Source organism: Nerophis ophidion, linkage group LG24 (genome assembly GCF_033978795.1).
Source record: "Nerophis ophidion isolate RoL-2023_Sa linkage group LG24, RoL_Noph_v1.0, whole genome shotgun sequence".
In the NCBI taxonomy this organism is placed as follows: Eukaryota; Metazoa; Chordata; class Actinopteri; order Syngnathiformes; family Syngnathidae; genus Nerophis; species Nerophis ophidion.
The window spans coordinates 4,475,078-4,494,344 of record NC_084634.1 but is presented as its reverse complement, the minus strand read 5'-3'; the positions used below and the strand labels follow the sequence as shown (position 1 = coordinate 4,494,344).

Below are 19,267 nucleotides of genomic sequence, written 5' to 3'. Positions count from 1 at the left end.
GCAATTTTGAGTTTTGGGGTTTGGTTTTTTCATTAGATGGCAATATTTGCCAGTCCTGATGTGTGTGTAAAATTTGGTGAGCTTTGAATTATGTTAAGGGGTTGAAATTATAGATCGGCGTTTCTGGATGTTGTTGATAAATGGCTTTCGCTTGGCATAGTAGAGCTTTAACTTGCACTTTGAAGCATTTTAAATGGGTCTGATTACAGCTCAAAGAGGCACAAATGGCATTTTTTAGGAAAATTTGCCCAGGGGTTTTTTGAAAGCGCGTAAAATCCACACCGGAGAGTTTATAAAATTTCCTTCAATAAATTTTAATCAGAAGGGTTCAAAGTCTCTCCTGTGCGAGTTTGAAGCCGAAACGACAAATGCGCTCAGAGGAGATAACGTTTGAAAAAAGGTGACGGGTGTTTACAAAATTTTTATTTTGAAGGGGTAATTTTTAACTTCCTGTTGATTTTTGCTGAAGGATGTCGATTATTAAAACGTAGGTCTAAGTGAGACCTACATAGAAGTTTTTGTTTCAGGTCTCTCTGACATTCTTACTGGAAGTTACAAGCAGTTTTGTCTGTGTTTTCTTCCTAGGAGCAGTTTTTTCAGTGTTTTATTCAAAAATAGCGCTAGAGCGCAATTTTGAGTTTTGGGGTTTGGTTTTTTCATTAGATGGCAATATTTGCCAGTCCTGATGTGTGCGCCAAGTTTGGTGAGTTTTGAAGCATTTTAAAGGGGTCAAATTACAGCGCAAAGAGGCAAAAATAGCATTTTTTGTGAAAACTTTGCTTTAAATGGGTTTTTGCCATTTTCCTGTTGATTTTAAGTATAGAAGTTTCTAATGGGAAATCTAGGTCTAAGTCAGTCCTACATAGAGGTTTTTGTTTCATGTCTCTACGACATTCTTAACGGAAGTTACAAGCAGTCTGTTTTTTGTGTCTTTTTAGGGGGCGCTAGCACGCAATTTTCATTTTCGGGGTTTGGTTGCTTAATAAGTTGGGAAGGTTTGCCAGACCGACGTGTGTGTCAAATTTGTTTTGAAGCATGTTAAGGGGGTCAAATTAGGGTGCGAAGGAGCGGAATAATAATAAAGAATAATAATAATAATAATAAAACGCACCAGTTTCGATAGGGCCTGGGGGACCCTAATAATAATAATTAAAAATATCAATGGTATATCAAATAAAATAAATTTAAAAAATTGAGTGCCTCGTTTCTATTTGCAGCCTTCTGAGGTAAATATCAAAATAAACATTGTCCACAGGCTAATAATAAATGTGAAAATAAAATAACAATAATGAATGAATCAAACATTCAAGCCTTGAAGCAGCAAGAGAATAAATTGTTAATTATTGCTTAGTTTGCTACACGGATTTGCTTGAACATTGAATATGGAACATGCAATAATTATATAACTTAATAGTGCAAAATCAACATTCAAAATACAAACGGAAAAAAATAAATGGTCCAATAAATACAATTTAATGTCTCTTTTCTATTTGCAGCCTTCTGAGGTAAAAATCAACATTAACTTTTTCCACAGCCTAATAAATCTTAAAATAGAATAATAACGAGATGGGTGGGGTTGGTGGTGGGGGGCGGGTTTTGGTGGTAGTCAGTGCTGCAAGGGGTTCTGGGTATTTGTTCTGTTGTGTTTATGTTCTCCCGAAATGTGTTAGTCATCCTCGTATGGTGTGGGTTCACAGTGTGGCGCATATTTGTAACAGTGTAAAGTCCAATTCTTTTAGTCATTTTTTTTTTCTATGAAAAAGGACTGGCAAACAAATCTAGCATCTATTTCTGGTGCTACTGTAGACTAAGGTGCAAAAACACGCATTCTCCAAAAAACCTAAAAAAAACTAAATAAAGAAGTGCACGGCAAGTGTGTACTTAACCTGGCATGATGTCTCCAAGGTTCCAAAAAATAGTAAAAAAAAACGGAAAATAACAGAGCTGAGACCCGGTGTTTGTAATGTGTTGAAAATGAAAATGGCGGCTATGTTACCTCGGCGACGTCACATTCTGACGTCATCGCCTCCAGCACGATAAACAGAAAGGCGTTTAATTCGCCAAAATTCGCCCATTTAGAGTTCGGAAATCGGTTCAAAAAATAGATGGTCTTTTTTCTGCACCATCAAGGTATATATTGACGCTTACATAGGTGATAATGTTCCCCTTTAAGATGTGGCGGCTAAAATATTGCCGCAATTAAATCCATTGAGGGTAAACCCTGACTAACGCGAGATGTCGTCCACCAGGATCTACACGCCTTTCTCTGAGGACACGGACACGGTCGGCGAAAGGGCGCTCAACTCCATCCTGAACGCCACCATCATGATCACGGTGATCATCGTGATGACTTTGGTGCTGGTGCTGTTGTACAAGTACCGTTGCTACAAGGTACGTCACGCACGCCTAAACACCTCGAAAAAGGCGCTGTCACTCTGCTGTTATGTTTGCTTTTTGGACAGGTGATCCAAGGCTGGCTTTTCTGCGCCTCCCTATTCTTGCTCTTCCTCTTCTCGGTCATCTACCTCAAGTAAGCCCCGCCTCCTTCACGTGTCACGGCCGTCTTTCCCGTTACCCTGACGGTTGGGCGATACGGCCTTTTGTTGATATCTCGATATTTGTAGGCCATGTCACGATACACCGGGGGTCAGCAACCTTTTTGAAAGCAAGAGCTACTTCTTGGGTACTGATTAATGCCAAGGGCTACCAGTTTGATACACACTTCAATAAATTGCCAGAAATAGCCAATTTGCTCAATTTACCTTTAATAAATTAATATAAATATATATAAAAAAGTGGGTATTTCTGTCTGTCATTCCGTCGCACATTTTTTTTCCTTTTACGGAAGGTTTTTTGTAGAGAAAAAATGATACAAAAAACACTTAATTGAACGGTTTAAAAGAGGAGAAAACAGGAAAGCAAATTTTGAAACAGTTTATTAATCAATCAATCAATGTTTACTTCTATAGCCCTAAATCACTAGTGTCTCAAAGGGCTGCACAAACCACAACACAAACCATAAAAAAAAAGTCCCTCCTAACGACGATTCAACACTAAAAAGGTACAAATAACAAGGTTTCCTCTTATTGGCTCATTTTGGCAAAGCACCACGGCAAAATATTAGCCGCCACACCTTAAAAATTATGGTGTTTTTTTAATGTGGAAACAAAAATAAAGTAATGTGAAGTGAATTATATTTATATAGCGCTTTTCTCAAGTGACTCAAAGCGCTTTACATAGTGACACCCAATATCTAAGTTACATTTAAAGCAGTGTGGGTGGCACTGGGAGCAGGTGGGTAAAGTGTCTTGCCCAAGGACACAACGGCAGTAACTAGGATGGCACAAGCGGGAATCGAACCTGCAACCCTCAAGTTGCTGACACGGCCACTCTACCAACTGAGCTATGCAGGGGTCAGCAACCTTTTTGAAAGCAAGAGCTACTTCTTGGGTACTGATTAATGCCAAGGGCTACCAGTTTGATACACACTTTAATCAATTGCCAGAAATAGTCAATTTGCTCAATTTACCTTTAATAAATAAATATAAATATATATAAAAAAGTGGGTATTTCTGTCTGTCATTCCGTCATACATTTTTTTTCCTTTTACGGAAGGTTTTTTGTAGAGAATAAATTATGTAAAAAACACTTAATTGAACGGTTTAAAAGAGGAGAAAACAGGAAAAAAATGAAAATTAAATTTTGAAACAGTTTACTAATCAATCAATCAATCAATGTTTACTTCTATAGCCCTAAATCACTAGTGTCTCAAAGGGCTGCACAAACCACAACACAAACCATAAAAAAAAAGTCCCTCCTAATGACGATTCAACACTAAAAAGGTACAAATAACAAGGTTTCCTCTTATTGGCTCATTTTGGCAAAGCACCGCGGCAAAATATTAGCCGCCACACCTTAAAAATTATGTTTTTTTTTTAAATGTGGAAACAAAAATAAAGTAATAAATAAGTGCAGGGGTCAGCAACCTTTTTGAAAGCAAGAGCTACTTCTTGGGTACTGATTAATGCCAAGGGCTACCAGTTTGATACACACTTCAATAAATTGCCAGAAATAGCCAATTTGCTCAATTTACCTCAAATTAATAAATAAATATATATATAAAAAAGTGGGTATTTCTGTCTGTCATTCCGTCGTACATTTTTTTTCCTTTTACGGAAGGTTTTTTGTAGAGAATAAATGTAAAAAACACTTAATTGAACGGTTTAAAAGAGGAGAAAACAGGAAAAAAATGACAATTTTATTTTGAAACATTTTATCTTCAATTTCGACTCTTTAAAATTCAAAATTCAACCGAAAAAAAATGGAGAAAAACTAGATATTTCAAATGTTTTTGAAAAAAATTATGGATTAATTTTAGAATGTAGAGCAGGGGTCAGCAACCTTTTTGAAAGCAAGAGCTACTTCTTGGGTACTGATTAATGCCAAGGGCTACCAGTTTGATACACACTTCAATAAATTGCCAGAAATAGCAAATTTGTTCAATTTACCTTTAATAAATAAATATAAATATATATAAAAAAATGGGTATTTCTGTGTCATTCCGTCATACATTTTTTTTCCTTTTACGGAAGGTTTTTTGTAGAGAATAAATGTAAAAAAAAAACACTTAATTGAACGGTTTAAAAGAGGAGAAAACAGGAAAAAAAAAATGAAAATTTTATTTTGAAACATTTTATCTTCAATTTCGACTCATTAAAATTCAACCGAAAAAAAATTGAGAAAAACTAGATGATTCGAATGTTTTTGAAAAAAATTATGGATTAATTTTAGAATGTAGAGCAGGGGTCAGCAACCTTTTTGAAAGCAGGAGCTACTTCTTGGGTACTGATTAATGCCAAGGGCTACCAGTTTGATACACACTTCAATAAATTGCCAGAAATAGCCAATTTGCTCAATTTACCTTTAATAAATAAATATAAATATATATAAAAAAGTGTGTATTTCCGTCATACATTTTTTTTCCTTTTACGGAAGGTTTTTTGTAGAGAATAAATTATGTAAAAAAAACACTTAATTGAACGGTTTAAAAGAGGAGAAAACAGAAAAAAAAATGACAATTTTATTTTGAAACATTTTATCTTCAATTTCGACTCTTTAAAATTCAACCGAAAAAAATGGAGAAAAACTAGATGATTGGAATGTTTTTGAAAAAAATTATGGATTAATTTTAGAATGTAGAGCAGGGGTCAGCAACCTTTTTGAAAGCAAGAGCTACTTCTTGGGTACTGATTAATGCCAAGGGCTACCAGTTTGATACACACTTCAATAAATTGCCAGAAATAGCCAATTTGCTCAATTTACCTTCAATAAATAAATATAAATATATATAAAAAAGTGGGTATTTCTGTCTGTCATTCCGTCATACATTTTTTTTCCTTTTACGGAAGGTTTTTTGTAGAGAATAAATGTAAAAAACACTTAATTGAACGGTTCAAAAGAGGAGAAAACAGAAAAAAAAATGACAATTTTATTTTGAAACATTTTATCTTCAATTTCGACTCTTTAAAATTCAACCGAAAAAAATGGAGAAAAACTAGATGATTCCAATGTTTTTGAAAAAAATTATGGATTAATTTTAGAATGTAGAGCAGGGGTCAGCAACCTTTTTGAAAGCAAGAGCTACTTCTTGGGTACTGATTAATGCCAAGGGCTACCAGTTTGATACACACTTCAATAAATTGCCAGAAATAGCAAATTTGCTCAATTTACCTAAAATAAATAAATCTATATATATATAAAAAATGGGTATTTCTGTCTGTCATTCCGTCATACATTTTTTTTCCTTTTACGGAAGTTTTTTTTGTAGAGAATAAATGATGAAAAAAACACTTAATTGAACGGTTTAAAAAAGGAGAAAACAGGAAAAAAATGAAACTTAAATTTTGTAACATAGTTGATCTTCAGTTTCGACTCTGTAAAATTCAACCGAAAAAATGAAGAGAAACTAGCTAATTCGAATCGGTATAGCTCGGTTGGTAGAGCGGCCGTGCCAGCAACTTGAGGGTTGCAGGTTCGATTCCCGCTTCCGCCATCCTAGTCACTGCCGTTGTGTCCTTGGGCAAGACACTTTACCCACCTGCTCCCAGTGCCACCCACACTGCTTTAAATGTAACTTAGATATTGGGTTTCACTATGTAAAAGCGCTTTGAGTCACTAGAGAAAAGCGCTATATAAATATAATTCACTTCACTTCACTTGAAAAAATTAAAAAAATCAGTAATTTTTCCTGATTAAGATTAATTTTAGAATTTTGATGACATGTTTTAAATAGGTTAAAATCCAATCTGCACTTTGTTAGAATATATAACAAATTGGACCAAGCTATATTTCTAACAAAGACAAATCATTATTTCTTCTAGATTTTCCAGAACAAAATTTTAAAAGAAATTCAAAAGATTTGGAAAAAAGATTTAAATTTGATTCTAAAGATTTTCTACATTTGCCAGAATGATTTTTTTGAATTGTATTCATAATAAGTTTGAAGAAATATTTCACAAATATTCTTCGTCGAAAAAACAGAACCTAAAATGAAAAATTAAATTAAAATGTATTTATTATTCTTTATAATAAAAAAATAAAAAAAATACTTGAACATTGATTTAAATTGTCAGGAAAGAAGAGGAAGGAATTTAAAAGGTAAAAAGGTATATGTGTTTAAAAATCCTAAAAATCATTTTTTAAGGTTGTATTTTTTCTCTAAAATTGTCTTTCTGAAAGTTATAAGAAGCAAAGTAAAAAAATAAATACATTTATTTAACCAAGTAAAGACCAAGTCTTTAAAATATTTTCTTGGATTTTCAAATTTTATTTGAATTTTGTCTGTCTTAGGGAGAGACAAAACTCAAATTGTATTTTTTCTCTAAAATTGTCTTTCTGAAGTAAAAAAAAATTAATGAATTTACTTAAACAAGTAAAGACCAAGTCTTTAAAATATTTTCTTGCATTTTCAAATTCTATTTGAGTTTTGTCTGTCTTAGAATTAAAAATGTCCAGCAAAGCGAGACCAGCTTGCTAGTAAATAAATGAAATTTAAAAATTAGAGACAGCTCACTGGTAAGTGCTGCTATTCGAGCTATTTTTAGAACAGGCCAGCGGGCGACTCATCTGGTCCTTACGGGCGACCTGGTGCCCACGGGCACCACGTTGGTGACCCCTGCTCTAGATCCACATTAGGTCTATCAATCAATATAACGTTTTTATTTTTAGATTTAAGTTGTATGCCTTTTTTGTCAAAGAAAACCCTGTTTTTTTAATGGAAAAACCACAAAATATGCAACATTTTCCTCCAATACAATTTCAAAGTGGAATATTTCAGGTTATATTATAATTGTAGCTCATAACAACATTGATTTTAAATGTATTATTATTTTTTGAGCAATGACACTTAAAAAAGTCACACTAAAATTATTGGCGATCCAAAAGGGTCCTGCTCAGTAAAGTGTTAAAAAAATAAATCGCACATTTTTAAGAAAACTTTTTACACAATAGTCTCGAGATCAACTTCAGATCTATCCGTCAATTATAACTTTTATGGTTGTTTATTATGTTTCTTGTTGTTTTTTTTTTTTTTTAGGCCTTTCTTTAAAAAACAACAACTTAGTTTTTTATATGGCAAACACAAAATGTGCAACATTTTCCCCAAAAATATCTAAAAAATACATATTAAGAAATAGAGGCAGCTCACTGGTAAGTGCTGCTATTTGAGCTATTTTTAGAACAGGCCAGCGGGCGACTCATCTGGTTCTTACGGGTGACCTGGTGCCGCGTTGGTGACCCCTGGTGACTTTTCAAATTATGCTACAAATTAACAGTAAAGTCACCTTTTGTAGCAACGCTTTTGCCGCATACTTGACATATTACTGTTGTCTGTTCGGCATCTTCCCGCTTGAAGCCAAACCACCGCCAGACGATGCAGCCCTTGCTGTTTTTCCTCAGGAATTCATTCTTCTTCCTTGTTACCAGATTCGCACTCGTATTACCACTCGCACCGCACCGCTGGCATCACAGCTAACGTTACCATGTCGCTACCTCTGGTTGCATGTGACGTATATAAGAAGGTGCGCTGGTTTTACACTGGGGCAAAAAAGTATTTAGTCAGCCACGAATTGTGCAAGTTATCTCACTTAAAATGGTGACAGAGGTCTGTAATGTTCATCATAGGTACACTTCAACTGTGAGAGACGGAATTTGGAAAAAAAATCCAGGAATTTATTTGTAAATGATGGTGGAAAATAAGTATTTGGTCAACCATTCAAAGCTCTCACTGATGGAAGGAGGTTTTGATACATGGCCCCATTCATTCTTTCCGTAACACGGATCAAAAACAGCCCCAAAGCATGATGTTTCCACCCCCATGCTTCACAGTAGGTATGGTGTTCTTGGGATGCAACTCAGTATTCTTCTTCCTCCAAACACAACGAGTTGAGTTTATACGGGGCGGCATGGCGTAGTGGGTAGGGCGGCCGTGCCAGAAACCTAAGGGTTGCAGGTTCGCTTCCCACCTATGGACATCAAAGTCGCTGCCGTTGTGTCCTTGGGCAGGACACTTCACCCTTTGCCCCCCCGGTGCCGCTCACACTGGTGAATGAATGATGAATGGATGATTGGTGGTGGTGGGAGGTGTAAACTGGCAGCCACGTTTCCGTCAGTCTACCCCAGGGCAGCTGTGGCTACAGATGTAGCTTACCACCACCAGGTGTGAATGAATGATGGGTTCCCACTTCTTTGTGAGCGCTTTGAGTATATAACAATAGAAAAGCGCTATATAAATCTAATCCATTATTATTATTAGGGTCCGGCCCATGGCAAAGTACTCCGCAGGAGTCCTTTGCCATGGGCCAAGGACCCTATTGAAACTGGTGCGTTTTATTATTTCTTTGTTATTATTCCGCACCATCCATCCATCCATCCATCCATCCATCCATCATCTTCCGCTTATCCGAGGTCGGGTCACGGGGGCAACAGCCTAAGCAGGGAAGCCCAGACTTCCCTCTCTCCAGCCACTTCGTCCAGCTCTTCCCGGGGGATCCCGAGGCGTTCCCAGGCCAGCCGGGAGACATAGTCTTCCCAACGTGTCCTGGGTCTTCCCCGTGGCCTCCTACCGGTTGGACGTGCCCTAAACACCTCCCTAGGGAGGCGTTCGGGTGGCATCCTGACCAGATGCCCGAACCACCTCATCTGGCTCCTCTCCATGTGGAGGAGCAGCGGCTTTACTTTGAGTTCCTCCCGGATGGCAGAGCTTCTCACCCTATCTCTAAGGGAGAGACCTGGAAACTCATTTGGGCCGCTTGTACCCGTGATCTTATCCTTTCGGTCATGACCCAAAGCTCATGACCATAGGTGAGGATGGGAACGTAGATCGACCGGTAAATTGAGAGCTTTGCCTTCCGGCTCAGCTCCTTCTTCACCACAACAGATCGGTACAACGTCCGCATTACTGAAGACGCCGCACCGATCCGCCTGTCGATCTCACCATCCACTCTTCCCTCACTCGTGAACAAGACTCCTAGGTACTTGAACTCCTCCACTTGGGGCAGGGTCTCCTCCCCAACCCGGAGATGGCACTCCACCCTTTTCCCGGGCAAGAACCATGGACTCGGGACTTGGAGGTGCTGATTCTCATTCTGGTCGCTTCACACTCGGCTGCGAACCGATCCAGTGAGAGCTGAAGATCCCGGTCAGATGAAGCCATCAGGACCACATCATCTGCAAAAGGCAAAGACCTAATCCCGCGGTCACCAAACCGGAACCCCTCAAGACCTTGACTGCGCCTAGAAATTCTGTCCATAAAAGTTATGAACAGAATCAGTGCCTTGGCGGAGTCCAACCCTCACTGGAAATGTGTTCGACTTACTGCCGGCAATGCGGACCAAGCTCTGGCACTGATCATACAGGGAGCGGACCGCCACAATAAGACAGTCCGATACCCCATACTCTCTGAGCACTCCCCACAGGACTTCCCGAGGGACACGGTCGAATGCCTTCTCCAAGTCCACAAAGCACATGTAGACTGGTTGGGCAAACTCCCATGCACCCTCAGGAACCCTGCCGAGAGTATAGAGCCGGTCCACAGTTCCACGACCAGGACGAAAACCACACTGTTCCTCCTGAATCCGAGGTTCGACTATCCAGTACACCTGAATAAACCTTACCGGGAAGGCTGAGGAGTGTGATCCCACGATAGTTGGAACACACCCTCCGGTCCCCCTTCTTAAAGAGAGGAACCACCACCCCGGTCTGCCAATCCAGAGGTACCGCCTCCGATGTCCACGCGATGCTGCAGAGTCTTGTCAACCAAGACAGCCCCACAGCATCCAGAGCCTTAAGGAACTCCGGGCGGATCTCGTCCACCCCTGGGGCTTTGCCACCGAGGAGCTTTTTAACTACCTCAGCGACCTCAGCCCCAGAAATAGGAGAGTCCACCACAGATTCCCCAGGCACTGCTTCCTGATAGGAAGACGTGTTGGTGGGATTGAGGAGGTCTTCGAAGTCTTCCTTCCACCTATCCACAACATCCGCAGTCGAGGTCAGCAGAACACCATCCGCACCATACACGGTGTTGACAGTGCACTGCTTCCCCTTCCTGAGGCGGCGGACGGTGGTCCGGAATCGCTTCCCCGTAGCCTCCTCTCCAGTACACCTGAATAAACCTTACCGGGAAGGCTGAGGAGTGTGATCCCACGATGGTTGGAACACACCCTCCGGTCCCCCTTCTTAAAAAGAGGAACCACCACCCCGGTCTGCCAATCCAGAGGTACCGCCTCCGATGTCCACGCGATGCTGCAGAGTCTTGTCAACCAAGACAGCCCCACAGCATCCAGAGCCTTAAGGAACTCCGGGCGGCTCTCGTCCATCCCCGGGGCCTTGCCACCGAGGAGCTTTTTAACTACCTCAGCGACCTCAGCCCCAGAAATAGGAGAGTCCACCACAGATTCTCCAGGCACTGCTTCCTCATAGGAAGACGTGTTGGTGGGATTGAGGAGGTCTTCGAAGTCTTCCTTCCACCTATCCACAACATCCGCAGTTGAGGTCAGCAGAACACCATCCGCACCATACACGGTGTTGACAGTGCACTGCTTCCCCTTCCTGAGGCGGCGGACGGTGGTCCAGAATCGCTTCCCCGAACTCCTCCCATGTCCATCATTATTTTCCACCATAATTTACAAATAAATTCTTTAAAATTCCTGGATTTTTTTTCCACATTCTGTCTCTCACAGTTGAAGGGTACCTATGATGAAAATTCAGACCTCTGTCATCATTTTAACTGGGAGAACTTAAAAATCGCTGGCTGACTACTTTTTTCGCCCCACTGTATGTAAGAAGGTGCGCTTGTTTTATGTCTCTTTGAGAAGGAGAGACAAGAAAGAGGGAGAAACTGCGTGAGGACGTATACTCCAATATCACCACATAGTCATTTTCTATATCGCACAGACACAAATATATCGATACGTCGCCCAGCCCTACCCTGACCTCGCCTACTTTCCCGCCAGAGAGGTGTTCAAGAACTACAACGTGGCCATGGACTACTTCACCGTGGCCATCATCATCTGGAACTTTGGGGTGGTGGGAATGATTTGCATCCATTGGAAAGGTCCGCTGCGCCTCCAGCAGGCTTACCTCATCATGATCAGCGCTCTCATGGCGCTGGTGTTCATCAAGTACCTTCCCGAGTGGACCGCCTGGCTCATATTGGCGGTCATTTCCATCTACGGTGAACATTCACGTCTCGCCCGGAACTTTCCCCCCTCGGTCCCAGTTTTGTCAACTCTGCCCCCGTTTTTCCCGCAGATCTGTTGGCGGTGCTTTGTCCGAAAGGCCCTCTGAGGATCTTGGTGGAGACGGCTCAGGAGAGGAACGAACCCATCTTTCCTGCTCTCATCTACTCTTGTAAGTAAAGATGTCTGATGATAGCTTTTTTTTGCCCATATTCCGATATTGTCCAAGTCGACTCCGATATCAATCAATCAATCAATGTTTACTTATATAGGCCTAAATCACTAGTGTCTCAAAGGGCTGCACAAACCACTACCACATCCTCGGTAGGCCCACATAAGGGCAAGGAAAACTCACACCCAGTGGGACGTCGGTGACAATGATGACTATGAGAACCTTGGAGAGGAGGAAAGCAATGGATGTCGAGCGGGTCTAACATGATACTGTGAAAGTTCAATCCGTAATGGATCCAACACAGTCGCGAGAGTCCAGTCCAAAGCGGATCCAACACAGCAGCAAGAGTCCCGTTCACAGCGGAGCCAGCAGGAAACCATCCCAAGCGGAGGCGGATCAGCAGCGCAGAGATGTCCCCAGCCGATACACAGGCAAGCCGATACACAGGCAACCAGTACATGGTCACTGGATCGGACCGGACACCCTCCACAAGGGAGAGTGGGACAGGAGAAAAAGAAAAGAAACGGCAGATCAACTGGTCTAAAAAGGGAGTCTATTTAAAGGCTAGAGTATACAAATGAGTTTTAAGGTGAGACTTAAATGCTTCTACTGAGGTGGCATCTCGAACTTTTACCGGGAGGGCATTCCAGAGTACTGGAGCCCGAAATGAAAAAGCTCTATAGCCCGACTATGAGAAACCTTGGAGAGGACCTCAGATGTGGGCAACCCCCCTCCCTCTAGGGGACCGAAAGCAATGGATGTAGAGCGGGTCTAACATGATACTGTGAAAGTTCAATCCATAGTGGCTCCAACAGCCGCGAGAGTTCAGTTCAAGGCGGATCCAAGACAGCGGCGAGAGTCCCGTCCACAGGAAACCATCCCAAGCGGAGGCGGATCAGCAGCGCAGAGATGTCCCCAACCGATACACAGGCGAGCGGTACATGGCCACCGGATCGGACCGGACCCCCTCCACAAGGGAGAGTGGGACATAGGAGAAAAAGAAAAGAAACGGCAGATCAACTGGTCTAAAAAGGGATTCTATTTAAAGGCTAGAGTATACAAATGAGTTTTAAGTTGAGACTTAAATGCTTCTACTGTGGTGGCATCTCAAACTTTTACCGGGAGGGCATTCCAGAGTACTGGAGCCCGAAATGAAAAAGCTCTATAGCCCGACTATGAGAAACCTTGGAGAGGACCTCAGATGTGGGCAACCCCCCCTCTCCCCCCTAGGGGACCGAAAGCAATGGATGTCGAGCGGGTCTAACATGATACTGTGAAAGTTCAATCCATAGTGGCTCCAACACAGCCGCGAGAGTTCAGTTCAAGGCGGATCCAAGACAGCGGCGAGAGTCCCGTCCACAGGAAACCATCTCAAGCGGAGGCGGATCAGCAGCGTAGAGATGTCCCCAACCGATACACAGGCGAGCGGTACATGGCCACCGGATCGGACCGGACCCCCTCCACAAGGGAGAGTGGGACATAGGAGAAAAAGAAAAGAAACGGCAGATCAACTAGTCTAAAAAGGGAGTGTATTTAAAGGCTAGAGTATACAAATGAGTTTTAAGGTGAGACTTAAATGCTTCTACTGTGGTGGCATCTCGAACTTTTACCGGGAGGGCATTCCAGAGTACTGGAGCCCGAAATGAAAAAGCTCTATAGCCCGACTATGAGAAACCTTGGAGTGGACCTCAGATGTGGGCAACCCCCCCTCTCCCCCCTAGGGGACCGAAAGCAATGGATGTCGAGCGGGTCTAACATGATACTGTGAAAGTTCAATCCATAGTGGCTCCAACACAGCCGCGAGAGTTCAGTTCAAGGCGGATCCAAGACAGCGGCGAGAGTCCCGTCCACAGGAAACCATCCCAAGAGGAGGCGGGTCAGCAGCATAGAGATGTCCCCAACCGATACACAGGCGAGCGGTACATGGCCACCGGATCGGACCGGACCCCCTCCACAAGGGAGAGTGGGACATAGGACAAAAAGAAAAGAAACGGCAGATCAACTGGTCTAAAAAGGGAGTCTATTTAAAGGCTAGAGTATACAAATGAGTTTTAAGGTGAGACTTAAATGCTTCTACTGTGGTGGCATCTCGAACTGTTACCGGGAGGGCATTCCAGAGTACTGGAGCCCGAAATGAAAAAGCTCTATAGCCCGACTATGAGAAACCTTGGAGAGGACCTCAGATGTGGGCAACCCCCACCCCCCTCTAGGGGACCGAAAGCAATGGATGTTGAGCGGGTCTAACATGATACTGTGAAAGTTCAATCCATAGTGGCTCCAACACAGCCGCGAGAGTTCAGTTCAAGGCGGATCCAAGACAGCGGCGAGAGTCCCGTCCACAGGAAACCATCTCAAGCGGAGGCGGATCAGCAGCGTAGAGATGTCCCCAACCGATACACAGGCGAGCGGTACATGGCCACCGGATCGGACCGGACCCCCTCCACAAGGGAGAGTGGGACATAGGAGAAAAAGAAAAGAAACGGCAGATCAACTGGTCTAAAAAGGGAGTCTATTTAAAGGCTAGAGTATACAAATGAGTTTTAAGGTGAGACTTAAATGCTTCTACTGTGGTGGCATCTCGAACTTTTACCGGGAGGGCATTCCAGAGTACTGGAGCCCGAAATGAAAAAGCTCTATAGCCCGACTATGAGAAACCTTGGAGAGGACCTCAGATGTGGGCAACCCCCCCTCTCCCCCCTAGGGGACCGAAAGCAATGGATGTCGAGCGGGTCTAACATGATACTGTGAAAGTTCAATCCATAGTGGCTCCAACACAGCCGCGAGAGTTCAGTTCAAGGCGGATCCAAGACAGCGGTGAGAGTCCCGTCCACAGGAAACCATCTCAAGCGGAGGCGGATCAGCAGCGTAGAGATGTCCCCAACCGATACACAGGCGAGCGGTACATGGCCACCGGATCGGACCGGACCCCCTCCACAAGGGAGAGTGGGACATAGGAGAAAAAGAAAAGAAACGGCAGATCAACTGGTCTAAAAAGGGATTCTATTTAAAGGCTAGAGTATACAAATGAGTTTTAAGGTGAGACTTAAATGCTTCTACTGTGGTGGCATCTCGAACTTTTACCGGGAGGGCATTCCAGAGTACTGGAGCCCGAAATGAAAAAGCTCTATAGCCCGACTATGAGAAACCTTGGAGTGGACCTCGGATGTGGGCAACCCCCCCCCTCTAGGGGACCGAAAGCAATGGATGTCGAGCGGGTCTAACATGATACTGTGAAAGTTCAATCCATAGTGGCTCCAACACAGCCGCGAGAGTTCAGTTCAAGGCGGATCCAAGACAGCGGCGAGAGTCCCGTCCACATGAAACCATCTCAAGCGGAGGCGGATCAGCAGCGTAGAGATGTCCCCAACCGATACACAGGCGAGCGGTACATGGCCACCGGATCGGACCGGACCCCCTCCACAAGGGAGAGTGGGACATAGGAGAAAAAGAAAAGAAACGGCAGATCAACTGGTCTAAAAAGGGAGTCTATTTAAAGGCTAGAGTATACAAATGAGTTTTAAAGTGAGACTTAAATGCTTCTACTGTGGTGGCATCTCAAACTTTTACTGGGAGGGCATTCCAAAGTACTGGAGCCCGAAATGAAAAAGCTCTATAGCCCGACTATGAGAAACCTTGGAGTGGACCTCAGATGTGGGCAACCCCCCCTCTCCCCCCTAGGGGACCGAAAGCAATGGATGTAGAGCGGGTCTAACATGATACTCTGAAAGTTCAATCCATAATGGCTCCAACACAGCCGCGAGAGTTCAGTTCAAGGCGGATCCAAGACAGCGGCGAGAGTCCCGTCCACAGGAAACCATCTCAAGCGGAGGCGGATCAGCAGCGCAGAGATGTCCCCAGCCGATACACAGGCGAGCGGTACATGGCCACCGGATCGGACCGGACCCCCTCCACAAGGGAGAGTGGGACATAGGAGAAAAAGAAAAGAAACGGCAGATCAACTGGTCTAAAAAGGGAGTCTATTTAAAGGCTAGAGTATACAAATGAGTTTTAAGGTGAGACTTAAATGCTTCTACTGTGGTGGCATCTCGAACTTTTACCGGGAGGGCATTCCAGAGTACTGGAGCCCGAAATGAAAAAGCTCTATAGCCCGACTATGAGAAACCTTGGAGAGGACCTCAGATGTGGGCAACCCCCCCTCTCCCCCCTAGGGGACCGAAAGCAATGGATGTCGAGCGGGTCTAACATGATACTGTGAAAGTTCAATCCATAGTGGCTCCAACACAGCCGCGAGAGTTCAGTTCAAGGCGGATCCAAGACAGCGGTGAGAGTCCCGTCCACAGGAAACCATCTCAAGCGGAGGCGGATCAGCAGCGTAGAGATGTCCCCAACCGATACACAGGCGAGCGGTACATGGCCACCGGATCGGACCGGACCCCCTCCACAAGGGAGAGTGGGACATAGGAGAAAAAGAAAAGAAACGGCAGATCAACTGGTCTAAAAAGGGATTCTATTTAAAGGCTAGAGTATACAAATGAGTTTTAAGGTGAGACTTAAATGCTTCTACTGTGGTGGCATCTCGAACTTTTACCGGGAGGGCATTCCAGAGTACTGGAGCCCGAAATGAAAAAGCTCTATAGCCCGACTATGAGAAACCTTGGAGTGGACCTCGGATGTGGGCAACCCCCCCCCTCTAGGGGACCGAAAGCAATGGATGTCGAGCGGGTCTAACATGATACTGTGAAAGTTCAATCCATAGTGGCTCCAACACAGCCGCGAGAGTTCAGTTCAAGGCGGATCCAAGACAGCGGCGAGAGTCCCGTCCACATGAAACCATCTCAAGCGGAGGCGGATCAGCAGCGTAGAGATGTCCCCAACCGATACACAGGCGAGCGGTACATGGCCACCGGATCGGACCGGACCCCCTCCACAAGGGAGAGTGGGACATAGGAGAAAAAGAAAAGAAACGGCAGATCAACTGGTCTAAAAAGGGAGTCTATTTAAAGGCTAGAGTATACAAATGAGTTTTAAAGTGAGACTTAAATGCTTCTACTGTGGTGGCATCTCAAACTTTTACTGGGAGGGCATTCCAAAGTACTGGAGCCCGAAATGAAAAAGCTCTATAGCCCGACTATGAGAAACCTTGGAGAGGACCTCAGATGTGGGCAAATTGTTGTTGGCTAACGTTACCTACCTCACGCAGAGATTCTCATCCTCTCTCACTCTCTCTCTCTACCAAAGTCTCGATCCACACGTGAATAAATGACCATATTAATTAGCCATGTGCTCATTGTTTCGTGGAGTGAATACAGTAGCAATCAATTACCATACCAAGTAGTATGTGCGCTGTTGTCTGTGTTATGTAGACTTAAAAACTCTGAAGCGTTTTTTTGTATTGGTGACATTTTTACTGGGGCACTGCAGATCAACAATGGGGCATGTGCCCCAGTGAAATCTGTCTGGCGACGCCCCTGAACTGGAATTCAACATATTGTCTTTACTTTACTCCATGAAGACAAAGTACAGACCACAGACATAACGTGCATGTTTTTGAGATACGAAAAGGAAGCCAGCGTGCAGGGAAGGAAGCCACACAACCCCAGGAAGAACATGCAAACGCCACACAAAATTCCAGAGTCCAGATTAGAACGCGTGTGAACTGTATAGAAATGAAGCGCCGTGCGGAAAGGGCCGGAATGTCCACGTAATGCGTCTACTTTTCCTCCCGAAGCTACGATGGTGTGGCTCGTCAACATGGCCGACACGGACCAGCCCAGGAGGAGCTCTGGGGACGCAGCCTCGCCTCCGCTTCATGACGGTGAGTGATTCCACGGACAAACCTTCATGACCTCGGGGCCCAACTTATCCGCTATAGAGGGGTCTGGGGCACGCTCAAATATGCACGTTGACTTAGTAATCGTACCAAGTCAATAATTACAGGGTATCGAGCCTACTTGCAGTTTACACAAGCTTGTTAAATGATAAAGAAACCAAAGATTATTATTTTATTCATCACATAAACCTTAGGCTTTGGTCAGGCTGATTATAACTTTATTTAACACATAAACATTAGGCTTTGGTCAGGCTGATTAGAACATTATTTAATACATAAACCTTAGGCTTTGGTCAAGTTTATTAGAAAATTATTTGATACATAAACCTTAGGCTTTGGGCAAGTTTATTAGAAAATTATTTAATACATAAACCTTAGGCTTTGGGCAAGTTTATTAGAACATAATTTAACAAATAAACCTTAGGCTTTGGTCAAGTTTATTAGAAAATGATTTAACACATAAACCTAAGGCTTTGGTCATGCTGATTAGAACATTATTTAATACATAAACCTTAGGCTTTGGTCATGCTGATTAGAACATTATTTAATACATAAACCTTAGGCTTTGGTCAAGTTTATTAGAAATGTATTTAATACATAAACCTTAGGCTTTGGGCAAGTTTATTAGAACATAATTTAACAAATAAACCTTAGGCTTTGGTCAAGTTTATTAGAAAATTATTTAACACATAAACCTTAGGCTTTGGTCAGGCTGATTAGAATTATTTAACACATAAACCTTAGGCTTTGTCCTGGCCTATTAGAACATTTTTTTACCACATAAACCTTAGGCCTTGGTCAGGCTGATTAAAACTTTATTTAACACATAAACCTTAGGCTTTGGTCAGGCTGATTAAAATTTTTTTTACCACATAAACCTTAGGCTTTGGTCAGGCTGATTAGCAAATTATTTAACACATAAACCTTAGGCTTTGGTCAAGTTTATTAGAAAATTATTTGATACATAAACCTTAGGCTTTGGGCAAGTTTATTAGAAAATTATTTAATACATAAACCTTAGGCTTTGGGCAAGTTTATTAGAACATAATTTAACAAATAAACCTTAGGCTTTGGTCAAGTTTATTAGAAAATTATTTAACACATAAACCTAAGGCTTTGGTCAGGCTGATTAGAACATTATTTAATACATAAACCTTAGGCTTTGGTCAAGTTTATTAGAAAATGATTTGATACATAAACCTTAGGCTTTGGGCAAGTTTATTAGAAAATTATTTAATACATAAACCTTAGGCTTTGGGCAAGTTTATTAGAAAATTATTTAACACATAAACCTTAGGCTTTGGTCAGGCTGATTAGTAAATTATTTAACACATAAACCTTAGGCATTGGAGAGGCTGATTAGACCATTATTTAACATATAAACCTTGGGCTTGGGTCAGGCTGATTAGTAAATTATTTACACATAAACCTTGGGCTTTGGTCAGGCTGATTAGAATATTATTTACTATATAAACCTTAGGCTTTGGTCTGGCTGGTTAGAACATTATTTAACACATAAACCTTAGGCTTTGGTCAGGCTGATTAGAACATTATTCAACACATAAACCT

The 19,267-nt window shown here is 42.7% G+C and overlaps 1 protein-coding gene across 1 annotated transcript in view; it reads left to right on the top strand.

Annotated features, from left to right (window-relative positions):
* Nucleotides 1-19,267, top strand: part of psen1 (presenilin 1) — a 49,864-nt gene that overhangs the window by 25,694 nt on the left and 4,903 nt on the right. Inside the window, exons 4-8 of the mRNA XM_061885794.1 lie at nucleotides 2,250-2,391; nucleotides 2,463-2,530; nucleotides 11,511-11,731; nucleotides 11,809-11,907; nucleotides 17,597-17,683. Of these exons, the coding sequence (XP_061741778.1) occupies nucleotides 2,250-2,391; nucleotides 2,463-2,530; nucleotides 11,511-11,731; nucleotides 11,809-11,907; nucleotides 17,597-17,683 (617 nt within the window). The remainder of the gene's footprint in view (nucleotides 1-2,249; nucleotides 2,392-2,462; nucleotides 2,531-11,510; nucleotides 11,732-11,808; nucleotides 11,908-17,596; nucleotides 17,684-19,267) is intronic.